The sequence below is a fragment of the Gopherus evgoodei genome, chromosome 3 (assembly GCF_007399415.2).
Source record: "Gopherus evgoodei ecotype Sinaloan lineage chromosome 3, rGopEvg1_v1.p, whole genome shotgun sequence".
Classification (NCBI taxonomy): Eukaryota; Metazoa; Chordata; order Testudines; family Testudinidae; genus Gopherus; species Gopherus evgoodei.
The window spans coordinates 91,427,966-91,452,613 of record NC_044324.1 but is presented as its reverse complement, the minus strand read 5'-3'; the positions used below and the strand labels follow the sequence as shown (position 1 = coordinate 91,452,613).

The following is a 24,648-nucleotide window of genomic DNA, read 5'->3' as shown; positions in this document are numbered from 1 at the left end:
CACTGTCCTGCTGCTTGGGAAAGCCCACTCAGGATATGCCTGCACTAGAGCTGGAAGTGTAACTTACCCCCTCAGAGACACCATACTGCATTGATTGACTTTCTCCTCCTGATTGGAAGGCTATCTTTGCAACTGCAAGGGCTAGACACTTCACTCTTAAAAATTAAATCTTAAAGGCTGAAGAAAAAAAATCAAAACACAAACTCCCCAAAATGAAACAGAAATAACAAACAAACAAACCACAGTCTCTCCTAAAAGAGAAGTTTCAATGTTGCCAATTTAAAAACCATGAGTCAGGCCCTCAAAAGTAATGACTGGCTTAAAGGTATGATTTTTTTTAAAAAAATAAATAAATTTAGGGGATTCTTTTAACTCGCATTCTGGTTTCTGGGCCTCTAGGGCACATTCTGTTTATTTTCATGCTTTTCTCCATAAGAATGAGGACTAGAAACTTACTTTTTTAAAAATCAAAGCTGAGATTCTCACACATGATCCCATCACTTCAGGACCTAAGTCTTTAAGAAAAACTCCAAATATCCCAAGACTCATGATAAAATAAGCAAGAGTTGACAACACTATTGTTTAAAAGTATCAAGAAATGGTGACTCTAAATCATTTTCACTATAGCCATTATGTTGTGTATTTACATGGCTAAACCAAGAATAACATTTTAGAATAACTAGGTATTAAAATGCACTGAAATCTAATACCCAAATCCACAGATGCCAGCTAGGAACAATGTGCCTTAGCAATAGGGACAGCCACCTACTAGAAAATGGACTGAGACTACCCCCACACTAAGGCCATGGCTACACTGGCGGTTTACAGCGCTGCAACTTTCGCGCTCAGGGGTGTGAAAAAAACATCCCCCTGAGAGCTGCAAGATAATAGTGCTGTAAAGCCTCAGTGTAAACAGTGCCGCAGCGCTGGGAGCACAGCTCCCAGCGCTGCAAGCTACACCCGTAGAGGATGTGGAGTATGTACAGCGCTGCGAGAGCTCTCTCCCAACGCTGGCGCTGCGACCACACTAGAAACTTCAAAGCGCTGCCGCGGCAGCGGCTTGAAGTACAAGTGTAGCCATACCCTAAGTAGCTATGAGACAGTCATTTTCTGTCATTACTACTCAGGAGGAGAGGTGAACTCTGTGTGTGTGTGTAGGGGAGGTGTTGGGTCTAACCGGTAACGTAAGGGGGAAAGTCTGCATCCCATTACCAAGTCTCCCAAATCATCCAATAGCAAACCAAATATCTATAAGCTTAAAGAAAACATTTATTCTGACATTATAAAAGCATAAGAAAATCTCTCTCTTTGGTTTTAATGAAGATGGCATGCAGTTCTTACAAAACATGTATGTGCCATGATACTAATTTACATAAGCTTCCAGTGTGATCTAGTGGTTGAAGCAAGGAGTACAGATTTAGGAGTGGAAAACTGTCTTAAATGGGCTATCTTGATTATCACTACAAAAGTTTTTTTTCTCCTGCTGACCACAGTTCATCTTAATTAATTAGCCTCTTAGAGTTGGTTGGGCAACTCCCACCTTTTCATGTTCTCTGTGTATATATATATATCTCCTCACTATATGTTCCATTCTATGCATCCAATGAAGTGGGCTGTAGCCCATGAAAGCTTATGCTCAAATAAATTTGTTAGTCTGTAAAGTGCCACAAGTACTCCTGTTCTTTTTGCAGATACAGACTAACACGGCTGCTATTCTGAAACCTAGATTTAGGAGTATTATTCCCGGCTTTTTCTCTGTTTTTTTTTAGCAAATCACATATTCAACTATATTAAGTAAACAACACTATGGCAAAAGGAAGCTTTTGTCAAAAAGTCATCACCCCAATCCTTCTATTAAGGTATGAAAGTTCACTATACATATCTCAGATCTCCAAGTGATCCTCCCCTAAAGTCAGGATCAGAAACCTTGACAGAACTGATACTTCTAAATTAAAAAAACAAAAACAGAACTTCTTCCTCAAAAAACAAAAACAAAACAAGCTTTCAGGCCTTCGTTATATATTGTCAAGAAGCAAAAGAAAGCACAAGCACATAGTATGTCAGCAGCAGAACTGGTAATAGGTATGATATTTTAATTGCTTTAGAGGTTAATTTTACAATTCTCTTATGTTTCTAAAGCATTGTGACATTCCCAGATATATGGCAATTGCAAACCGTTATTATTGCCGTAGTTGGGAGCTCAATGAAAATACTCCAAATCTCTCGCTCCAATCTACCTATTCTTTACACAAAGACAATGATTTCCCACTTTAGTAAATTTAAACTTAAAGATACAAAATGAAATAACTTTCCCACCCAAGAGTTTTGTTAAATGAACAAAACTTAAGAAAAAAAATTGGTAACAATAAGAGTAATAAAGAGAAGTCAGATTCTTATTTATGCATTTTTAAGATGTAGTTTACAAGAAAGCGTGATGCAATTATTCTGATTTTAAAAACTACATTTACACAGCAAAATGTATTATGTTAAAGTTAAATTCTTGTTTAAGGACTGATTGTTGTACTTAAAAACTGATTTTAGGAGCCTCTATTTATCTGTCTAAATGTTGCCTGTCAAGATTTTGAAAATTATCTTAATGAACAAAACATGGGAAGAAAGTTCTTGGATGCAGGAAAAACTTTCTTTTGTTCAAATCTATCCCCATTTTGACCTTACTCTTACTCAAAGAGTAATTTAGGAAATGCTTTGGCAAATGAGGACCAGAAAGAATGTCTTAGGGTATGTCTTGGACCGTGACACATAGTACATCTGTTTTAACGAGATAATTGAAAGAGCACTCCAGTTTATAAAATAATAATTCAGTTACCCAGTGAATAGAATAAGAAAGTGAAGATCAATTATTTTTCATAACAAGAGACTGGACATTGGAAATCCAAAGTAGTCCTTTCATTGTGATTTTTACATTGCAACTGAAGATACAAAGTGATAGATTACACATGTTCCAATTATGTTGTACATTGTGCAGTGTGCAAAGGGGGAAGGATAAGGCACTATGCACTGCTATGGAGGACTGATGAGCAAAATAAATCAAAAGCTGTGTGCTGTTATCCTATCAGTTCTAAGGGTGCAGAGCAATATTGTGCACATGCTGAGCTACATGGTTCTGTAGCAAGGCAAAATGCAGCTATGATCACACCAAAAGAGAGCAAAGCCTGTTGCCAAAATCCTAAAACTCATTCAAATAAATTGCGCAAGTGCAACGGGTACAAGAAATGCATAGTGTAAAGCAGTCTCTGACTCTGCATAGGTCAGTGCACAATCATAGCAACAGGGGCTGTGAAAAAGCAATTAATGCTGCAAATGGCAAATTCACAGGATTACACTCAGCATGAAAGAGAAAGGGCATGAATATGCCCTCCACGAAGAAGGGGAAAAGGTGCTTGATATCATTATGAGGAAGAGTGTGCAGCAGCATGAGCAATGGCACTGTTGAAATGTTGACATGCTGGTATAATTGATTGACATGATGACACATAGAGGCAATACAGCAGGATAACGGGATGGCCATGGGTCATACCAGATAACCTAGTATATATCATCATCCTTTGTGAGTACTCCCATAACTCCATGCAGAGCGTCCATAGTGGCCCATTGGCAGCAAGTCTCTTAACACTATCTGGACTTTGCTTGGGGCACGGAATGTCAGTTGTTTATTAATCCCAGGCTGATAATCATACACACTGTCACATGTATTACCCAGTCGCCTGCCTGAGCCAATTTTAGAGCCATTTGATAAAGAGTAGCATTTCCACATATGGGAACACTTTCCTCTACTCGCTTTTTTCTATAGTTTGTTCACAGCATTACATATAACTGGACATTTGCAAATCCTAGTCCCAGATAATTTTTGGTGCTCTTATTCACTGAGGATGAAATTCAACTCTGTGCATCAGGCCAGCACAAAGGCTATTCAGTACTTAAGCCAAAATTAGATGGCATCGGCCTTGTGGTGGTTCCTCTGTACCAGGAGTGAACTTCACCTTCAGTGTACACTTTTTTAGAGCTACTTGGAAGGATGGAGTCCAGAGTGAAACCTGCCTTAAGCAGCCAGCCATGGATCAGTAAATATGGGGTGGTTTTTAGTCAAAGGTTAAAAAACTCTATTGGAAGCCTTGGGAATACTTTCAAAGAGGTCACTTAGAATAAGGGTTGATTTCTTGAAGTGGATCTGTAGCACAGGTGTCACTGGACATATTTTAAGCTTTTCTCACTCTTCTCAATTTTTTTTTAAATAAATATGAAGATTTCCTACACTCATTCCATATCTCCATCTTTAATGCTAAAGTCCTAAAACCTAGGACACCTTCCCCTTACACAGATATGCAATAAATGCATGGTAACATCATAAAAATGCTAAATAAAATTGTGACCTTTCACCTTGCCATCTTTTGCATTGTTCTTATTGTTCTCTAGGATCTACGTTAGCTATCAACAGTAATACTAAGCATCTCTGACCAACTACAGCTCACCAACTCAAAGCTGAGCTCCCACTAGAGAACAGCAGAAAAATGGAAAGTCAAAGAGAAATATTTAATGCTTCTATGAATCAGCCATAATAATCAAACATGGAGTAAAGAAATGGTATTTTTATGAAGTAGAAGAGATGAGGTTTTTAGATGGTGTGGGAGGTAGACAAGATGGGAAGGGGACAGAGGGAAATTTTTATTAATGCAGAAATCCATTTGTCATACAAATGGAGATAGGATTGGTAGTGATCTGGGAGTGTGGAAAAAAGAGGAAGTACAGGAAGTTGCAGTGATGTCATCAGTCTAGTCAGCAGAACAGTTCTTTATTAAGTAGACTAGTAATTTTGTTGAGCAATATGTAGCTCTGTATTATGACTGTCTGAGAAACTACTCATATTGTAATTACATATACATTTCAAAGTATTTTTCAGGGTAAAGGGATGAGCAAGTCTATAGTGAACTGCATTACAACACCATAGCTTTGATTGTAATAGCCAGATATTTTATACAGCACTGGTAGCCAAACTTCTTAACATGTTGGCTGCATACTGCCAGAGTCAGGACCCCTGACTTTGCTGCCCCGCCCTGCTTGAGGGCCAGGGCTCAGAGACTTTACTGCTTTGTCCTGACTACAGGCTAGAGCCCTCTACTGTTTGGTGCCCTGCCCTGTCCAAGGTTCCTGACTGCTCTAGCGGGCCAGGTGGTGGAAGCCCCAGTGCTTATTTCCCCTGAAATGTGCCCACTTTGTAGCAAGGGGTCATGGTATTCTGGCCAGACGGATGGAGGGACAGCCACAACCACCCTACACTCCTGTATTTATAGAACCTCTTCTTATTGCCTTTTATAACCCTTGCTAGATGTAACTCATTTATGCCTTAGCCTTTCTGATTTTGTTCCTACATGCCTGGGCTCTTCTTTTGTATTCAATTTGTTCATGTGTCCACTTTTGTGGAATTCTTTTTTGATTTTCAGATCATTAAAGAGCTCCTAATGGAACCATATTGACCTTTTACTTTTCTTCCTATTTTTTGTTTCTATTTGGATAATTTGCTATAACATGCTTCAGTGCTAAGGATCCTAGAAAAACCCTTAAGAAGATTGTAAGAACTGACTGAGCAAATTAAATATTTTACTTCGTGTTTACATAAAGAGCACTAGTGTGTTAGAATCCTAGGCCAAGTGTATTTTTATGTGAAGTATTACACCTACCACATGCCCCCCTGAAGAGATAAACCAGAAGGTTCACACCTTTGGGTAGAGTTCTGGAGCAGATGTATTTAAGCTACCAGGAGAGTCTGGGGAAGCAGTACTGGTCTCAGCAGTGGGACATTTGGTGCAAACTGTCTTAAGTTCTCAGGACAGGGTGCTAGACAGAGGGTCTGCACTCTGAGAGTGTGCCTGTGTTCAGACTCCAGAGGCTTAAAACGCCCGAGGATTCGACAGCTGGGTCCCCTCACAGCAGCCTGGTCGGTGAATGACCAAGAGGGGGTGCTCAGCTGGACCAGTGAGGGCTGTATGGGTGTTGCAACTGAAAAGACTAATCAAGTCTGGGGAAGAGCATGTGAAGGCTTTGAGTACAGTTTTATGGTAACAACCACACTCAGAAGGTGAGCAGTATTGTGAAAACACCAGATGTAGTGGTTTATTGGAGGTGAGATGTAAAATGAGGCTGTGGCAAGACCTGAGCCCATACTGGGTAATCTCATTTGCAGAGACCCATTGCGAATGACCAACTAACAAGTACATGAATTAACCCAATTACATTAAGGCAAAATATTGAATCACAAAATACATTACAGGTATTTATAATATAAAAGCTGGTGATACTGGATGTTAAGCCAATGGAATCTTGGCCAATTCTGTTCAGGTCCCTGACATCCAATAGGACCCTGGGCAGCTTTTTCCTTTACCTTTTTGGGAATTGCAGGAACAAACCCCTCATCCAGCTTTAACTCTGACACTCAGCATATGGCTAACATAGACACAAAGGAGGAACCAGACAGCTCCAAAAGCTGTGTGGCATTGTCATAAACAGATAGCTAAGGGTTAATGTCTCTTTCACCTGGAGCACCTGACCAGAGGACCAATCAGGAAACCGGATTTTTTCAACTTTGGGTGGAGGGAATTGTGTGTCTGAGGTCTTTGTTTTCTGGCTGCCTGATTTCTCTGAGCTTTGGAGAAGTAGTTCTGTTTTCTAATCTTCTGTTTCTAAGTGTAAGGACAAAGAGATCAGATAGTAAGTTATATGGTTTCTTTTCTTTGGTATTTGCATGAATATAAGTGCTGGAGTGCTTTGATTTGTATTCTTTTTGAATAAGGCTGTTTATTCAATATTCTTTTAAGCAATTGACCCTGTATTCGTCATCTTAATACAGAGAGACCATTTGTATTTTTTCTTTCTTTTTTATATAAAGCTTTCTTTTAAGACCTGTTGGAGTTTTTCTTTACTTCAGGGAAATTGAGTCTGTACTCACCAGGGAATTGGTGGGAGGAAGAAATCAGGGGAGATCTGTGTGTGTTGAAGTGGCTAGCCTGATTTTGCATTCCCTCTGGGTGAAGAGGAAAGTACTTTTTGTTCCAGGACTGGGAACAGAGAGGGGGAGTCACTCTGTTTGGATTCACAGAGCTTGTGTCTGTGTATCTCTCCAGGAGCACCTGGAGGGGGGAAGGGAAAAAGGATTATTTCCCTTTGTTGTGAGACTCAAGGGATTTGGGTCTTGGGGTCCCCAGGGAAGGTTTTTTGGGGGGACCAGAGTGCCCCAAAACACTCTAATTTTTTGGGTGGTGGCAGCAAGTACCTCGGACCCCACACCTGGATCACCCCACACAAAGCCCTTCCACACTTGGATTCTGCTGCGTTTAGCCAGCTTGCCCTGTATCTGCATTGAGGGCAAAGCTGGGCATGCATGTGAGACGCTGCAGGGTGGGAGGGTCCCAGAGCTCCGGCTCTAGTCTGATCCCAGAAGTCTGCACAGCAATGAAACAGCCATGCAGTCAAATTGCACAAGCTAGCTGCAGTTTTTTCTTTGCTGCATAGACCCTTAAAGTCTTCTGTGCTTGACATACATGGAAATATTAGTATTGTCATCTGCTATGTGGAGCCATATAGATGTACTAATATGACTAGTAAGGAAACTATTTGTCCAATAACATTTCCTGAATCTTTTGTCTGTATTGTTACAGATGCATTTGCTGACAGGTATTTTGAAAAAAATTATCAAAATAATTGAAAATGGCATGATTATATTATGTTGTTTTGACAAATAAAATATGCAGAATTCTGTACACTATTTTAAATTTCTGCAAAATTTTTAGTTTTTGATGCAGAATTCCCACCAGGAGTAGGCTAGCAGCCTATAATTGCAAGGATCACCTCTGGAGCTTTTTTAAACTTGGCATTATCTTAGCTATCTGCCAATCATCTGGAATAGAGGCTGATTTAAGTGATGCGTTACATATCACAGCTAGTAGTTGTGCAATTTCATATCTGAATTCCTTCAGAACTCTTGGGTGAATACCATGTGGTTCTGGTGACTTATTACTGTTTAATGTATCAATTTGTTTCAAAACCTCCTGTGGGTTACATCACTACAGATCTACCAGGTGTGGTACTCAGTTCCCTCTAGTGGCACTGAGACCAGTTAGAAATTAATGGGTCTGCTCTACAGTCTGAGCTAAGGGCCATGTGGCTTTTAGCTCAAGCAGTAGAGGCTCATGCACTAAGCTTCAGGTTCAATCCTGCCCGCCAGTGACCAGGTCTGTCGATGTTGCATTGACACCTCAATCTGGGACAGCTCCTCAGATTTGTCACCTAAAAAGAATGGCTTGGAATCTCCCTCACATCTTCTGCAGTGAAGACCAATGCAAATAATTCATTTTGCTTCTGGCAACTGCCTTGTCTTTGAGTGCTCCTTTAGGCACCTGGATCATCCAGTGTTCACTACAGTTGACGATATTTACTCTTGACTACACTTCTGGTCAGAGGCTGCTTCAAAAGAGCCTCTGCCCCACCCTGTGAATCTGGTTTTGTCTATCACAGTTTCAGAACCTGTCTCATTTAGTTGTGGTACTGAAAGTTCCCCATAGCTTAAAGCACTACTGCAAGATGTACTGTTGAGGTGCTTTGGGTTCCTCCATGCTTTGGCTTTTGATGTTTCTTGACAAAAAAGTCTCTCATGAGGAGACTAACAAGTGCCCAGGTGTGGTTAGATTGGTTGTCTTCCTGTATATTTCTCTGAGTAAGGCAGAAATCAAACTGAGGAAGCAGAGGAGGGAACCTAACATGACAGGAAAATCCTAAACACTGAATGACATCTCATCCTGAGAGAGAAAGTGAGGAAGAACAACTCAGGAGATACAGCGTTGCAGATTCAGCCTTAGTAGTAACATATCACAAATGTAGTAATGTGACATTTTATTCTAATAAGAATCTGACATTGATCAGAATGGACTAGCTTATGCAGCCGCACCCAGCTCAAGCGCTAATTGTAGTCCGCCCAATTACCTTAGTTAAATATTCATCAGCTTGATATTGAGCCTTTGAGTTAAAGGCAGTGGTTCTCTTTACATGGAAGGTAGGTGTGGGAACTTTCTTATCTAGACAGAGAAGCCACAGAGAGTCCTGAACAGATATCTGATCATGTGTCTGAGGGCTTGTTTACACTTGAAATGCTACAGCTGTAGTGCTGAAGTTGCACTGCTGTAGGGCTTCAGTGTAGACAATGCCTACAACAAGAGCTATACCAACCTAAGTAGACCAGTCTTAGGTGGCACTTACCTAAGGGGATGGTGGTTAAGACATTGAGGCTGATGTGATCAAGTACTAGGGTGACCAGGTGTCCGGATTTCAACCGGAGCACCCAGTCGAAAAGGGATCCTGGTGCCTCTGGTCAGCAATGCTGACCAGGCTGTTGACTGTCCAGTTGGCATCGCTGTGCAGCTCTGCATGGCTCCCGGTAAGCAGCCATCATGTCCCCGTAAGCCGGGATGGGGAACCTAGGGCATGTGGGCCGGATCCAGCCCTGTGATAAATTTCATCTGGCCAGCAGCACTCCCGGCGGGGAGCCACAAGCCACAAGCACCAGCTCATCCTGCTGCAGGGGGAAGTCCCACACCTCCACACCCCCACTCCCTACAGCAGTAGAGCCAAAATCACCAGCTTGCCCCACTGCAGGGGGAAGCCCTGAGCCTCCGCATCCCTCAGGCAGGTGAGTGGCTTGCAACTGATTTTTTTTTCTGTGCGTCAATGGCTCGTGACAGAAAAAATGTTCCCCAACCCAGAGACCACATCCCCAGCCAGAGCCCTCACTTCCCCCCCACATGACCCAACCCCCTGCTCCAGCCCTGATCCCCCTCCTGCTCTTTGAACCCCTCAGTCCCAGCCTAGAGCACCCTCCTGCACCCCAAACCCCTTAGCCCCACCCCAGAGTCTGCACCCTCATCTAGAGCCCCCACATCCCTACCCCAGCCCAGAGCCCCCTCCAGCACTCCAAACCTCTCAGTCCCAGCCTGGAGCACCCTCTTTCACCACAAGCCCCTTATCCCCAGCCCCACATCAGAGCTTATACCCCCAGCCAGAGCCCACACTCTAACCTCCTGCCCTAGTCCGGAGCCACTTCTTGCACCCTGAACCCCACATTTCTGGCCCCACCCTGGAACCTGCACACCCAGCCCAGAGTCCATACCTCCTCCCACACGCCAAAGCCCTGCCTCAGCCCAGAGCCTCCTTCCATACTCCAAAACCCTCAGCTGCATGCCCCCAGCCCAAAGCTCTTTCCTGCACCCCAAACCCGTCATCCCTGGCCCTAGCCCACAGCCCACACCTCCAGCTGGAGACCTCACCCCCTCTCACATCCCAACCCCCTGCCTCAGCCTGGAGTCCCCTCCAGCACTCTGAATTCCTCGTTTCTGGCCCCACCCCCAGCCAAAGTCCTCATCCCTCTCCTACAACCCAGTGCCCTGAGCCAGCCTGGTGAAAATGAGTGAGGGAGGATAGGGAGAGTGAGTGATGGGGGGGGGGCGGAATGGAGTGCACAGGAGCAGGGCCTCTGAGAAGGGGCAAGGCATGGGTGGGGCCTCAGAGGAGGGGCAGGGCAAGGGCGGTGAGTTTTGTGTGAGTAGAAAGTTGGCAAACCTACCAGGTGTTTGGAAAGTAAGGGCTGGTCTACACTACGGGGGAAAATCGATCTCAGATACACAACTTCAGCTACGTGAATAACATACTGAAGTCAAAGTATCTAAGATCGAATTACCATCCTCATGGCATGGGATCGATGTCCGCGGCTCCCCATGTCAACTCCGCAACTCCGTTGGGGTTGGTGGAGTTCCGTAATCGATATAAGCGTGTTCGGCAATCGATATATCGCGTCTAGATGAGACGCGATGTATCGATCCCCGAGCAATTGATTGCTACTCGCCGATATGGCAGGTAGTGAAGACGTAGCCTAAGATACAGGGAGGCAGGAAGAGAGTGGCTACTCCTAACAAAGTAGCTTAGAACTAGGTGTTTTAGCTGGAGTTGTTAAGGTGCGATTGCCTCACTTCATGGTTTTTGCAACCTTTGTTCAAAGTGAACAGCAGGAACTGTGTGCTTATTGTGAAAAGCTAAGAAAGAACTCCCTGAATGTTCAATTTATTCATTTCATTCTCAGTGAAGTAAAACCCCACGTAGGTCTAGATGGACCAAAAAATAAATATTTGTTTTCAGTCAAGTTAAGCTAACTCAATTGAAACTCCTCTCTTAATATAAATCTACACGCAATTTAACATGATGTGACCTGGCCATTATATAACGTAGGTTCCCTGCTACTCTAGGATGCAGCTCCCTAATTATACTTGGTCACCATTTTGTCATTGCTGGGCTAATCTGACTGAAAAAATACTTGTTTTTGTACATGACATGGCCGTAGAGGGGATTTATTCATTAGGAGTGAGATGAGTGAATCAAACATTCAGAGAGTTCTTTCCTAGTTTATTTCATTCACAATGAAGTACACAGTTCCTGTTAACTTAAAAAAAAAAAAAGATAGCAAAACAGTAAATGTCCTCTAGAATAGGCTACAAGATGGTCAGCTCAGGCAATCTTAAAGGTTTGTCTACATGAGCACTGGGTATCCAATCAGGCAAGTTCAACCGAGTTAGCTTAACTCAAATACAGAACAGCTTTTTCCAGCATGTATGATCTAGGGTCTAAAAAACTCAGATTCCACTTCAAATGCCTGTGAGCTGGGACAAATTCTGCCCTCACTTGATCTGTGCAATCTCACTGAAATCAAATAGCTCCTCCTGTGCAAATCCACTGAGAAAAACAGGGTTTCACAGAGGTACCAAAGGGCAGAACTTGTTCTGAAGAATCTTTATTACTGAGGATGCATGGAAAGGAAAAAGCCTAGCTTCACTTGCAGACTCCTGTAGTAGTCTGTAGGACTGACAGCTAGAAACGAATGTTACTACTTATCGAAATTTGTTATTCAGTAGGATTTTCCTCATCCACACACTACTATTTGCACAAAAATGGCAAAAGGCCAACAGCCCTATATCTAAGCAAAGATTAGTGTTATTCTGAAGTGTCATTCTGAAGTCTCTAAAACATCATTAATTTTATAAAATACTTATTAATACATAATATAATAAACCTAAAGTGGAACCAACAAACTGAATGAAAAAAAAGACATTCTATGATGCACTATTCTTGAAGTGGTTATTGCTAGTTTGCACATTAATTTTCAATGGATCTCCTAGTTACTCACATGAATTAGTAGAGATCTACTCTGTATTCTACATAATGCATTTTCAGACCCCGTAACTCTTGCCTTTTGCTTGTACAGAATTTCACAACTGACACTTTCATCGGTACAAATTGGCAGCATGAAAAGAACAAATATCAGATTTTATAATGAATTATTCTTTTTATTTATGAACTAGCTGACAAATTATTCAAATAACCTTCACTTTGAATCAAGAAAATAATTTCCCTGAAAAAAGTACTTCCTGGAGTGCTTTGTGTATTAAAATTTATTCTAATCCCTATTAAGTTGCTGACTTGAATTCCAATTTATTATGTATTACTGTTTGTTGGTTTTGATAAAGTCTTTGGCTTTGCCAACAACCATGGCAAAAATCAAAGGTGGGAGGTGAGCTTAATGGGTAAAGATATCTCTATCACTCTGTTCTCAGGGTTTAACTGGTGCCCAAAAAACAATAGTATGATATTGACTAACGAACTTGTTCTTTGCCACTTGCCTGCTTGGCTCCTTTTCCATGTACCAGGACAAGTGAGATCTTTGTTCTAGGAATCAGGGAGGCTGGTGTAGTTACTTTATATGCAATCAATCACTTGCTCAATTGTTTTGAGATTTTTTTTTAAAAGGACAATCACTGACAAACTTATACCAGCATCGTGGTTAACAACTCAGTGTAGAATAGACAAATTCTGGTTATGGTTCCCATAGCTTATATTAATATGATTCTAATCTCTCACTAATTTTCCTCTTGTGTGACTCCATTAATTTAAATGGTATTATTCCTGATTTACACTAATGTAACTGAAATCTGAATCAAACACACACTCCTTATGTATATAAATCACATTTGAAGACCAACCTCAATAATACAAAACTGTTACATACATACATTCATGGGAGTTAACTGATTCCTGCCAAAAAAATAAAATTCAATTTCTTAACTTTTGTAATTTAAATTACAATCATAACTTTGCTCTACCATGTCTCCATTTTGTTATATAACAATTAAAAGATAAGATTATTGGACCTCCTTTGTAACTTTTTAGGGTATTTCAGTTGCAAGGTCTTTTTTGTTTTTGTTAAATACAGAATTGGGTTCCATGTGAAGAATGAAATCCCAACGTTTTAACTGATATCCAGCCAGGCATTAGCAACTGACTTGGCAGTTTTCATATCTAGGTACAGCAGTGTTCCAAAAAGAGAACAAAATATCAAAACTTGTAAATAGTAAACAAATGCTTATTAAATAGTAAAACTTTATCACTCTCTCATCCTGCAAGACAGTAATCTGATATTTAATTTCACAGTAGCTGTTTTCTATGAAGTCAGTACACTAAAATTTCTCACAGACAGTGATGCCACAAGTAGGGACATTCTTTTCTACTCCAAAATTAAGTCTCAAGCTGGCTTATAGAGCAATATTGATTTTATCCCCTGATGATAAGGCATGGTTTTGCTGTTTCAAAATGGTGCCGGGCAGAATTCTGTATTTTATCTGTATGTTTCCACAGAAACATATATAGAAATAACCTGTTGAAGACAACATGGGATATGTTGGGTTTTCCATCATTTGCAGTGTAAGTCATAACTGGATGTAAATAATATCCTACAACTCAAACACAAGTTATAGGCCTCATGGAGAAATTACTGGGTAAATTCTTATGACCTAGTGTTACGCCAGTGGTCAGACTAGATCAGGGGTGGCCAACCTGTGGCTCCAGAGCCACATGCGACTCTTCAGAAGTTAATAAGCAGCTACCTGTATAGACACCAACTCCAGGGCTGGAGCTACAGGCGCCAACTTTCCAATGTGCCGGGGGATGCTCACTGCTCAACCCCTGGCTCTGCCACAGTCCCTGCCCGCACTCCACCCCTTCCTGTCTCCTCCCCTGAGCCTGCAGTACCCTTGCTTCTCCCCCCCGCTCTTTCCCAGAGCCTCCTGCACGCCACGAAACAGCTGATCAGGAAGTCCGGGGAAGGAGGGGGAGGTGTTGATCGGTGAGGCTGCCGGTGGGTGGGAGGCACTGGGAGTAGGGGGAGGAAGGAGCTGATGTGGGGCTGCTGATGTATTACTGTGGCTCTTTGGCAATGTACATTGGTAAATTCTAGCTCCTTCTCAGACTCAGGTTGGCCACCCCTGGACTAGATCATCAAAATAGCTGTTTCTGGCCTTTAAAAACACACTATGAGCCTTAGATATATATTAGTACTACAACTAACAAAATTCAATTTTCTTCAACTAACAGTCTGCTGTTTACTTCTGTTTATGGGAAAGTTAGTTTCTCTGCTGAGCCAGATAGTTTTAAAATAAGTTATGACAAGAAATGCATTACACAACCATGACTTGTAAGCTAATAGCTGAAACATAGTTCTCACACTAGACAGAAATAATTAGCATCTTTCTTTCCACCAGTTTGCTGGCATGCAACTATACTTATGACAAATAGATGAGTAACACTACTGGATAAAATGAACATGAGAAAAGCAAATGCATTCCCTACTTTCCTCCCCTGCAAAAACTTTACCTTTTAGCAGGAAACAGAGCATGCTAGTTAGTTAATGCATTAGCGTAGCTGAGTGTCACTTTATTGTACCTATGTTATTTGTTGGCTTATACATATTTCACAAAAATACAATCTAAAAGGGAAAAAAAGTTATATGGTCTACGTGTCTCTGTGAAAGATCTCCTCAAGCCATTTCACACACAACCCCAGCAGAATTTTTTCCCAGTTATTACAATGTATAATGCTCATTTGCTAACTTGCAAGAGTTCATGAACAAGTTTTTTTTACAATAAAGTTAAGAATACATTAAATGTTATATTCCTTTTTCTCCAAAAATTGTCATCTCCTCTAATTAAATGTTTTTGATTCCCTCTTACCTTTCTTGACATTGTTGGTAATGAGGTGATAGATATTGAAATTGCTGTGGGAGTTTGGGGGTCTGGACATGGTATTGAAGACAACTGGTTTTCTTGAGCAACATAGTGTCCATCTGGTATGTCAGAGTATCTGAAAGGAGAGAAAACATTGGGTATTTAATAAATGTTAATAAAATGAAGTCCAGGATATGCTGCCACTGCTAAATTTTTAGGCCTGGTCTACATCTAAAATGTAGATTGACTTATCTAGGTCACCTCAGCGTGTGAAAACTACATGTCTCAGGTGTGAATTTAACTCAGCCTAAGCCCCCATGTAGACACTGCTAGGTCGATGGAAGAATTCTGTCCACTTAGCTTCCACCTCTTGAAAGGGTAGATTTACGACAGAAAAATCCCTTCTGTAGCTATAGCAAGTTTCTACACTACAGCAATATAGCCTCAGCTCTGCCACTGTAGTGCTTGTAGTGTAGACATACCTTTATATATATACACCTCCTTATGCAGCCCCCTAAAGTAATTTTTGTCCCTATTAGTGTTTACAGCCCTCAGATATTTGTAGATTTCATGCCGGTTTTTAGCCAAGACTGCCATTTTTATTTAAGTCTTCTAATGTTTTCTCAAAAGCAGTCCCATCAGCCCCCATCCCCCTTTTTTTCTCGTTGCTCTTTGAATTTCTTCTAATTCATCAGTGTCTTTCTGGTAATGAGATGCCTACAGCTGAATGCACTATTCAGTGGGGGGCACTCATACCTGAGAAGAAATATTATCCCCTTGTCCTGTGATGCAACCTCTGTGTACACAGCCCAACACTGCACAGGGCTTTTTGGGTCCATCATGCACTGCACATTCTGCTCACCTCACTCCTACAAGTAGTCTCCCCAAAAAGTGGGACTATTAACAGGAAGAGAGTTTGGCCCTAGATGAGCATGATGGTATGTCATTTGTGCACATGATCACAAAGTAAAACTAAGAACTCAGCAAAGTAAGTGACTCAGTTTTGAACACGACAGAATATAAAACACAACAGGCCCAATTTTGCCCACACTTATACTCATACCACTGTCTTGATTTCAAAATTCTGAACCAAGAGGACTTACAAAAATTTCATTTCACAGTGCCCCACTAATGGAGAAATAAGACATTTAAAAAAATTGAAATCCTTGGTTAAATACATTATAAAAATAAATGATTCCTGTAATATGAGATGCTTTTGTGCATCCTTGGAATCTGAATAGTGAGGCAGTGCAGGACACCCTCTTATCCCCCTCTGCGGGCAGAAGGGAAAGAGTTTTGCAGAGTGGTTATGTCCTCTTCCTGGGCAGGGCAAGAAGGGACGGAACCAGCACAGTTGCACTGGGTAACGTGCTGTGTCTGTACCTGGCAGAGTTTACTTCTTCCTTCTCCTCTCCCTCCCCCAGAGCAGTACAGGAACTGAGAGGGAGACTGTGATACTCTTGAGTCACAGTCTTCTGCCCAGGTTGCTCTTGGAGCAGAGGAACAATGTCTCTTACTTTGGGCTCACAGCAAAGTCACACCTTAGCACTTGGCTGCCATGAAAAAGATGGAGAAAAGCTGAAAAAGATGGAGAAAAGTTCTTCTCTCTTGCCACAGAGGGCAGGACAAGAGGCAATGGGTTCAAACTACAGCATAGCAGATTTAGATTAAATCTCAGGGGAAAACTTCCTAACTGTAAGAACAGTAGGACAATAGAACAGACTGCCTTGGGAGGTCATGGAAGCTCCTTCACTGAAGGTTTTCAAAAGGAGGCTGGATCACCATCTGTCTTGGATTGTTTAGACACAACAAATCTTGCTTTAATCTTGTCAAGGGGTTAGACTAGATGATATCTGCGGTCCCTTCAAACCCTGACATTCTATGATTTTAACATGCCTGCAGTCCACAGCATTTAATTGCTTCAGATTAGCTCCACTACTATATGAGAGAATCCAGAAGCTGATCATGGGCAACTGCTCATCTGGGTGAATGTCTTCTCATGTTAGGTAGTGGAAGGTTCTGTTATATCCCACTTTTGTTTACTGTGTATATGAGGCCTCTGGTAGGGCTAGTCAAGCTATATGGTGCAAGATGTCTTCAGTATACTGGTGCCACTCTGCTTCATGTCCAACTGAACTTACTAATGCAGTGGAACAGATGACCCATTGTCTGCAGGAGATCAGGGTCTAGATGAAGGTTAATTGGCTGAGGCTCAATTCAGCTAAGAAGGAGTTAATGTTGGTAGGCAGAGGGAAGCAACCGGAAGAATTGGCAAGTACTATATATTACTCCTGGGAGAATTCTGCACCAAAAAATTAAAAAATCCGTTCACAAAATTTTAAAATTCTGCATATTTTAATTGTCAAAATAATGTAATATAATCATGCTGGTTTCAATTATTTAGGTCATTTATTTATACTACAATACAATGGAGGAGAATGGGAGTGAGGAGCACTGGAGGAAATCCCCAACCCTCCTTGCCTAATAGTAACGTAGCTAGGTTTGACCCTTTATTTTTAGTTATTAGTCAACCAGTATATGCAGCTATATGCTCAGCATTACATTACAGGCAACTGAAAAACAACTGAGGGCTGGGGAATCAAACTCACAATTTATATTGGTTACTGACCATCACCAGAAAGGTCAATAGTAAACAGTTCATAAAGCACATTTTTTGAGTCAAAAAATTTAGACGAGTTCTAATCACTAAAGCACCATAAGCATTTATAAGGTCATACTGTCCTTCACAGCAGTCTGGCAATGTAAAGGAGGTTTAAAACTTTTACACCTGTTTTATACTCCTGGGGGAATTCAATAAGAACAATGGGAACAGTTGACTGTTACATTCTGCTGTGCCTGAGGGGACAGAGCCTGCCCTATGCCTACCTCCTCAGAAACACCCCGACACCCTGCCCCTTCATGCCGAGTGTACTGCAATAGCGAGCGAGAGGGACAGAGTGTCTTTCTCTCACATGTATGACAGCCTAGCCCCCCCACTCCTCCCGCAGTGATTTATGTCTCTACCGGCTGCTCGGGGTGCCTAAACCAACCTGCCTGCACTGTCAGGGACGGGCGTGTGACCACTCTTGCGGCTTCCTTTTGCTTCCCTGTCAGAAGTCATTTTTCTGTGGGAAAGCAAACTAATCTGTGGGGGGACATGAATTCTGCACACATGCAGTGATGCAGAATTCCCCCAGGAGAAGTATGTGCTTCATTTGTGATTCAGGTTTGAAGTTTAGGGCCTTGATTAGGACCGAGGCTGCTATTAGAGCCTAAGCAGCTCTAGCCAAAAAGCTGTTTTATCACTTATTGATGAGGCAATTGCGTTTATTTCAGATGCTGTTTTCATCTCAAATAAATACCTGGGGATGCATCTTTAAGCCACACTAATACTGGAGTTGGTGGAAAATATGGCAGAATGCTTACTGAATGGAGCTTCACACCAGGAGTAAACAATGTCGGATAATCGGAAGCTACACTCTTGAGTTTCTGAGTGAACACAAGGTGATGGTTTAAACTTTTAAATCCCTGAGTGATTTAAAGACCAGGTTACATGAGAGATGGTCTCTCCCCATATGCCACACAGCCACAGTTTAGCTCCTCAGAAATAGCCAAGCTACCTTCCTTTCTTATAAACAGGAGGGAAACAGCTAGTAGGATATTCTCCCAGAAATCTCCTCAATTCTGGAATACACTTTCTGTCCTGGTCTTTCAAAATCCCAAATGGCTGGGAGAAAAAAGACAGGATTTGCAACATGTCATGAAGGTTATCAAATCCTCACAGATGTTTGCAAGGTCCATCTATTGTCTCAGCCACCCAGGGTGGAGGTTTATTAATCAAGAGGAATGGAGGGCAAGGTGTTTATAGAAGGGTGAGGAGTTTATTACTTGCTATTACATGTCTGAATATAAGATTGTAAAGTTAATTATACTAAAGGTGCCCAGAGCATGGGATGGGTGCTTATCTGAGCCAGGTTACTGAGACGGAGACATCTTGTTGCATAATTAATCAAAATTATTATAAAATAATAATCCAATCAATCTTACAGCAGTGGAGCTGGAGCAGAGGCAGAACAGCAAGAAAGGGCTTGGCAGTTAAACCCCAGTAGGTTTACAACCCCTGACAGCAACAACTCAAAAGAAGAGCTCTTTATCTTCCCTTTGCCATGCTGTAGCAAGGCTTTGCTGCAAAACATGAAGAAGCACTCTGTAAAAGGCTTTGAGAGGAGATGCGAGAAGCTTTACAGAGGCAGAAGATTCTGTTTGCTAATAAATTACTACTGAACAACAGAAGAGCTGACGACAGATACAGTGATCACAAGCCATTATATATAAATTGTAATAAGAAGTGTATGTCAATACCCTTTAGCCTAGCAGTTCCAACCTTCTCATAATGACTTTTTTGTTTTGTAAATGTTTAAAAAGAATAAAAGTAGTTAAGATAATAGAAATGAACACTTAAAACATTTTAATTCACTTCCTGAAAAGACTGATATTATACCTTTAGTTAAATGAATAGTGGAAACAGAAATACATGGCAAACAAATGGATCATTGTTTTACTCATAAATTAATAATATTTAGTAGGCTGGCAACCTTCACAATTTTTATAGCGGTAGAGGTAGATTACCAGTTTACACCACTCGGACACCTACTGTCTGTTACTTAATAGCACAGTCTTCAGGCTATGCCCATTAGACCTTTTTTACATATGTCTAACTCCTAATCTGGAATGATTGTTATAAAACATGAAAGGAAACACACACACACACACACACACACACACACGAGTTCCTACCTCTACTGGCTCAGGTTTGAATGTAGTTATAATTTGGAAGCTATAAGTGAAGCTGTTCTGAAATGATAAATAATTGGGTGATAGGCATACTAGTTTTGTAGTGCAAGTGACAGATACTTGCTATAATTATTTAAGGAAAACTAAGTAAGAGAGACAGAATTCTAGCTTGTATGATTCCTGATTTTACCATAACTCTTAAGTACAACAACAACAAGCAGTCACAGTAAAGTCTGAACACTCTGTACCAAAACTCTGCCACCTAATGGCCAAATTGTAGATTCATAAATATATAACTTTTTACCTGCATTTTCAAAGAACAGAGAGATGAAAAGGGCCTATAGTCTCATCTCCCTGCCATGGCAGGATCATTTCCTATTGGTCACTTGACAGTCTTTTGCCCGGGATCTTACAGGCAAAGATTTTTCTGATACTCAGCCTAAATGTTCTTATTTTTATATTATTATCCTTAGTAATTCTCCACTGTGCAATTAAATAATTCTTCCTTCTGACTGCTGAATTCTCACCTTTTAAATATTTGTAGGATTTAACCATGTTTCTCATGTAGTCCCCTCTTAGCAAACTCTTTAACTTCAATTGCTCCAGCCTCATCTCCCATTTTTCTTGCTCTTCTCTGAATTATCTCCAATTTGTCAGTATCTTTCTGATAATGAGGTGCCCAGAGCTGAACACAAATTTCCAGGTGCAGCAGGGGTGAAAGTAATATTAATCTCTTACTAGTACAGGGCCCACCTCCGGACCCCTGGAAGGGGCGGGGCCTCAGGGGGAAGAGGCAGGACTGGGGTCAGCCTCCCCATCTGCACTGCCTGGCCCACGCCGCCCAGGGCTCTGGCAGTGATTTAAAAGGGCCTGGGGCTTCAGCCACTGCTGCAGTAGTGGTAGCTGCTCCTTTTGCACCTCCCCCCGGTTGGTGGCCCAGGGGAGGGCAAAAGGGGCTGCGGCAGTGCTTTAATGTCGGCTGTGCACGAGTCAGTACCAGTTTCTTACTTGTATGCCATACTGGCCTACTTTCATCCCTGAGGTGCAGTCACATAAGACCTACATAGAGGACTATTACCTCCTTGCACTGTTACATGATGGCTTTGTGTATGCAGTTTAAAACTCTTTCTGTTGCAATAAAAAATTGCAAATTCATCTAATGTGCTGTAAATTTTAAATACATATGACATAACACCATCGCTCCACCTTTTCTCCTCTTTTCATTTCTACTATGTAGGTTGTACAAATCTATACTGACTTTCTCATTAGAAGAACCATCCCACCAGATTTCTGTTTATGCCCACTCAATCATAATCACAATCCTTTAGCAGCTTTTTCAGTTCTTTTGTTTGTTGCCCACATGCTTTGCTTGGTGTGCAAATACTTTAGAATATTCATATACTTCATTAATCTCTGTTTCAGAAGAACTGCATCTTCTAATATTCTATTATCTGCTAGATTATTTGAGTTAGTCAAGCCTTCCCTTTATCCCCTAGTTTAAAGTTCACCTAACTAACCCCACCAGTTACTATTTTTCAGGAGGCCAGTACCCCTTCTATGTCAGTAGCGAACATCAAATCCAAAAAAATTGTCATCCCAGAAGTCATTCCAACGTTCTATGTACCTAAAATTCTCTTCTCTATATCCTCAGTTATGATTTTTGAATTACAGTCATATAGATTTGTTATAAAGTTTGCCATTGGGTGGCACATTCACTGGGGTGCAAGATCTATCCAAATACTAAATAAATCCTACCCATGACCATCATTCCACTTGTACCACAGCCATGTGATTCCATTATCCCCCCTTAAGTATACAATTGAGTTTAGGTGAGGCAGAGCTAGTGAGTAGGTATCTACAGTCAGATTTTTAGTTACTCAGCTGCTCTTACAAGTACATCTGAATTTTTTTGTTGTAAATTTTCCTACTCACAATATTGGGGAGAACAAAACATATTTTAACTGTATAAATAGTCTCTTGTAATAAAAACTTAATTATTCAAAAGTTTAGTCTTTGCAGCTGTCCAGAAATTTTCTACATTTATTATAATCAAATGACTTGACACAGAAGATATTACAATTAATTAATACCCAATGTAGGAGTGAAACAAATTGGAGCCCTTTTTAGTATTAGTACTTATTACGATAGCATCCAAAGGCCCCAGTCAGGGTCAGAGCCCTATAGTATCAGGCACTGTACAAATACATGCATAGATATGATCCTCTACTTAATAGCTGACTTGTACCTTCTCTTCACACTTGCTGAACTAGATCATCATACTCTGGCTGTACTGTGCAGAAACCTACACTCAACTATCGTTGGATGTCATAGTAATAATAATCTTGAAATGTTTATGGTGTTCTATGTGTTCAAAGCATTGTATGAACAATAATCTTCACAACCCCTATCGCCCCACCCCCTCCCCAGCTAGGTAGGTGAATAGCTCAACAAAACATTTGGAGAAAATAAGGCAGTGAGGTGAAGTAATTTGACCAAGGAGAAAGGAGTCAGGAGTTCTGACTCAAATCTCTCACTCATTCCTGTAACCATGCTGCTTCTCCACATTTGTTATTATTGACCCACCACGATTTGATGACATTCCTAGAAGTACCACCTTTACTACCACAATACCACACAGTAGTACTGCTTCCTATACTCTTTTCTATCCATGGATCAAGTTATCCTCATATTCAGGGATATATCTGAAGAGATATTTGTGCATCATTGACATGTCTCATAGACTTTAAGGTCAGAAGTAATGCTCGTTTAACTTTTTATCTACATGGACACATTTATGAAATCCTTTCCCTCTGCAGTATTTGAGCATTGGTGTTTTTCTCATTCCAATGCATATCTGAAAAACGAGTATAATCTGAATTACTTTATTCTTTAAAATCTCCTGTGACTCTGATTATTTTTGCTTAGAGTGAGTCCCAGTATCAAAAATCATATTCAACTGGGTGTCATTAAATTTGATATGGTACCAAGAGCAATCAGAAAACTTTATTTCTTAAAATAATGTTAGTGCTCATGAGAAAGTGAGAAAAAGATACAAACCGCAAGGGAGCCAGAGTGTGGGCAGGTGCTGAGCAAGCCTATCACACCACTTTGTCAATGCACCAAAATCCTGATAATCAACACCCTTTTATTTCAATGCAGGTGTTCTTCTGAACAGAGATTATGCGATGAGCGAAATTATGTAGTGGTTTTATAACAACAAGGAAAAACAACTGGTGTACTAACCAACTCAATCTGACTTGTGCTAAGCCCAACTGAAACCCTAGTCTTTGGCAGAAAAACAATAAGCTGCCTGCCTCGAGAAAATAATTTACAAGACTTTGAAACAGGGAGTGCGGCAATATCTATAATTTAATGGGGAATTGTGCATCACAGCAATTGCAATTTTTACTACTCATTACTACTTTTCTGAACTTCAGTAATCTAAATATTTAGCATACTTAGAAAATTATTCCAAATTCACCCTAGAGAATTTTAAAATACTCTTTCTCAAGATGCCACCATAAGTAATGGTACCTGTTATAAATCTGGAAATGGAAATCTAGCTTTCAAAAACTGTCTATTAAGATTCCACTGAGATTTAAATGAAAATGAAAAACAATTTATTACAATTGGGCTCTTTCAGTATGAGCAACTGTCCTTTCATTCCAGAAATGGATGGTTAACAATGAGAGTTCCTAAACTAGAGTATGATAGAATAGTGAGTTGGGAAAAATCTTGGAAATTATTGGGTGCACGATGGGAGAAAACAAAAAAACAAAAAGCAAAATTTGATTATATCATATCTGTTCAGCAATGGCCTTTAAGAGCAGGAGCTAGAGAGAAGAAATAAGGAGTTGTAGTCTCCAAAGCTCCATGTTTAATTTGACATTTAAATTGCTATGATTAAACTTCAGAAGCAACCCATTGATGTAGATGACTCTGTTCACACTTCTAAGAGCTACTGTTTCAGGTTCTTATATTGCATATACAATTGAAAGCTTAGATTATGGAGCAAAGTTGGCAGTCACCAGGAAAAAGTACTAGGTTGCTGCAAATTGGCTCAGCTGGACCCCTGCTTATAAATGCTTAAGCTAAGAGGAGTCAGAAGATGGCTGCTTGTGGCTCTCATGCCCATATAACAAAGTAGAAAATTCTCAGAAGTTTATATAAGAAAATGGGTGTATCAGATTGCTGAGCATTTTGTAAAAAGGATTAAAACTCATTTTACTTGGATTTCTCTTCTGTCAACTCCTACCACTTTGCTTCCCCATAGGTCAGCAGGGCTTCTGTTGCCTAAATGCAAAATTTGTGTGTTCATATTGTTTATTACATGTATACTGTGAGAATCCCAGACCACCGCTAGTGCCTCCTCCCCAATTCAGTTTTGAAAGATGTAAAGAAAAATATACTGCAGTTACTTTAGGAAGAAAAACCTTACTGATCTATAAGGCTGAAAGTAGGGGCTGGTTTGGAAAAGATAAAAGAGTAAAGGGGAAAAAATGAGGGTGAGAAAGAGAGATGATGGCGGGGGAAGAGGAAATGAAAAAGGACTTTGTTTTTCAGCAGGTTCACAGCCCAATTTTTTGCAATTTAAAAATCTGAATGTTTCATTAATAAAATCAGTATAATTTAAGGATGCTTCCTGTTAACTAAATAGCAATATCCTGGATGAATAAACTCTAAAGTATTCAGAAGCATTCAATCTCAGGGACCATTTGTTATAAACACCTCATCCTTCATCCTCAGACTT

General features: G+C 40.8%; 1 protein-coding gene across 4 annotated transcripts in view; it reads right to left on the bottom strand.

The window, feature by feature from the left end:
• Positions 1–24,648, bottom strand: part of CRYBG1 (crystallin beta-gamma domain containing 1) — a 161,270-nt gene that overhangs the window by 70,503 nt on the left and 66,119 nt on the right. For all 4 annotated transcript variants that reach the window (XM_030556039.1, XM_030556038.1, XM_030556040.1 and 1 more), the window contains one exon: positions 15,111–15,240. In XM_030556039.1, coding sequence (XP_030411899.1) covers positions 15,111–15,240 — 130 coding nt within the window. The remainder of the gene's footprint in view (positions 1–15,110; positions 15,241–24,648) is intronic.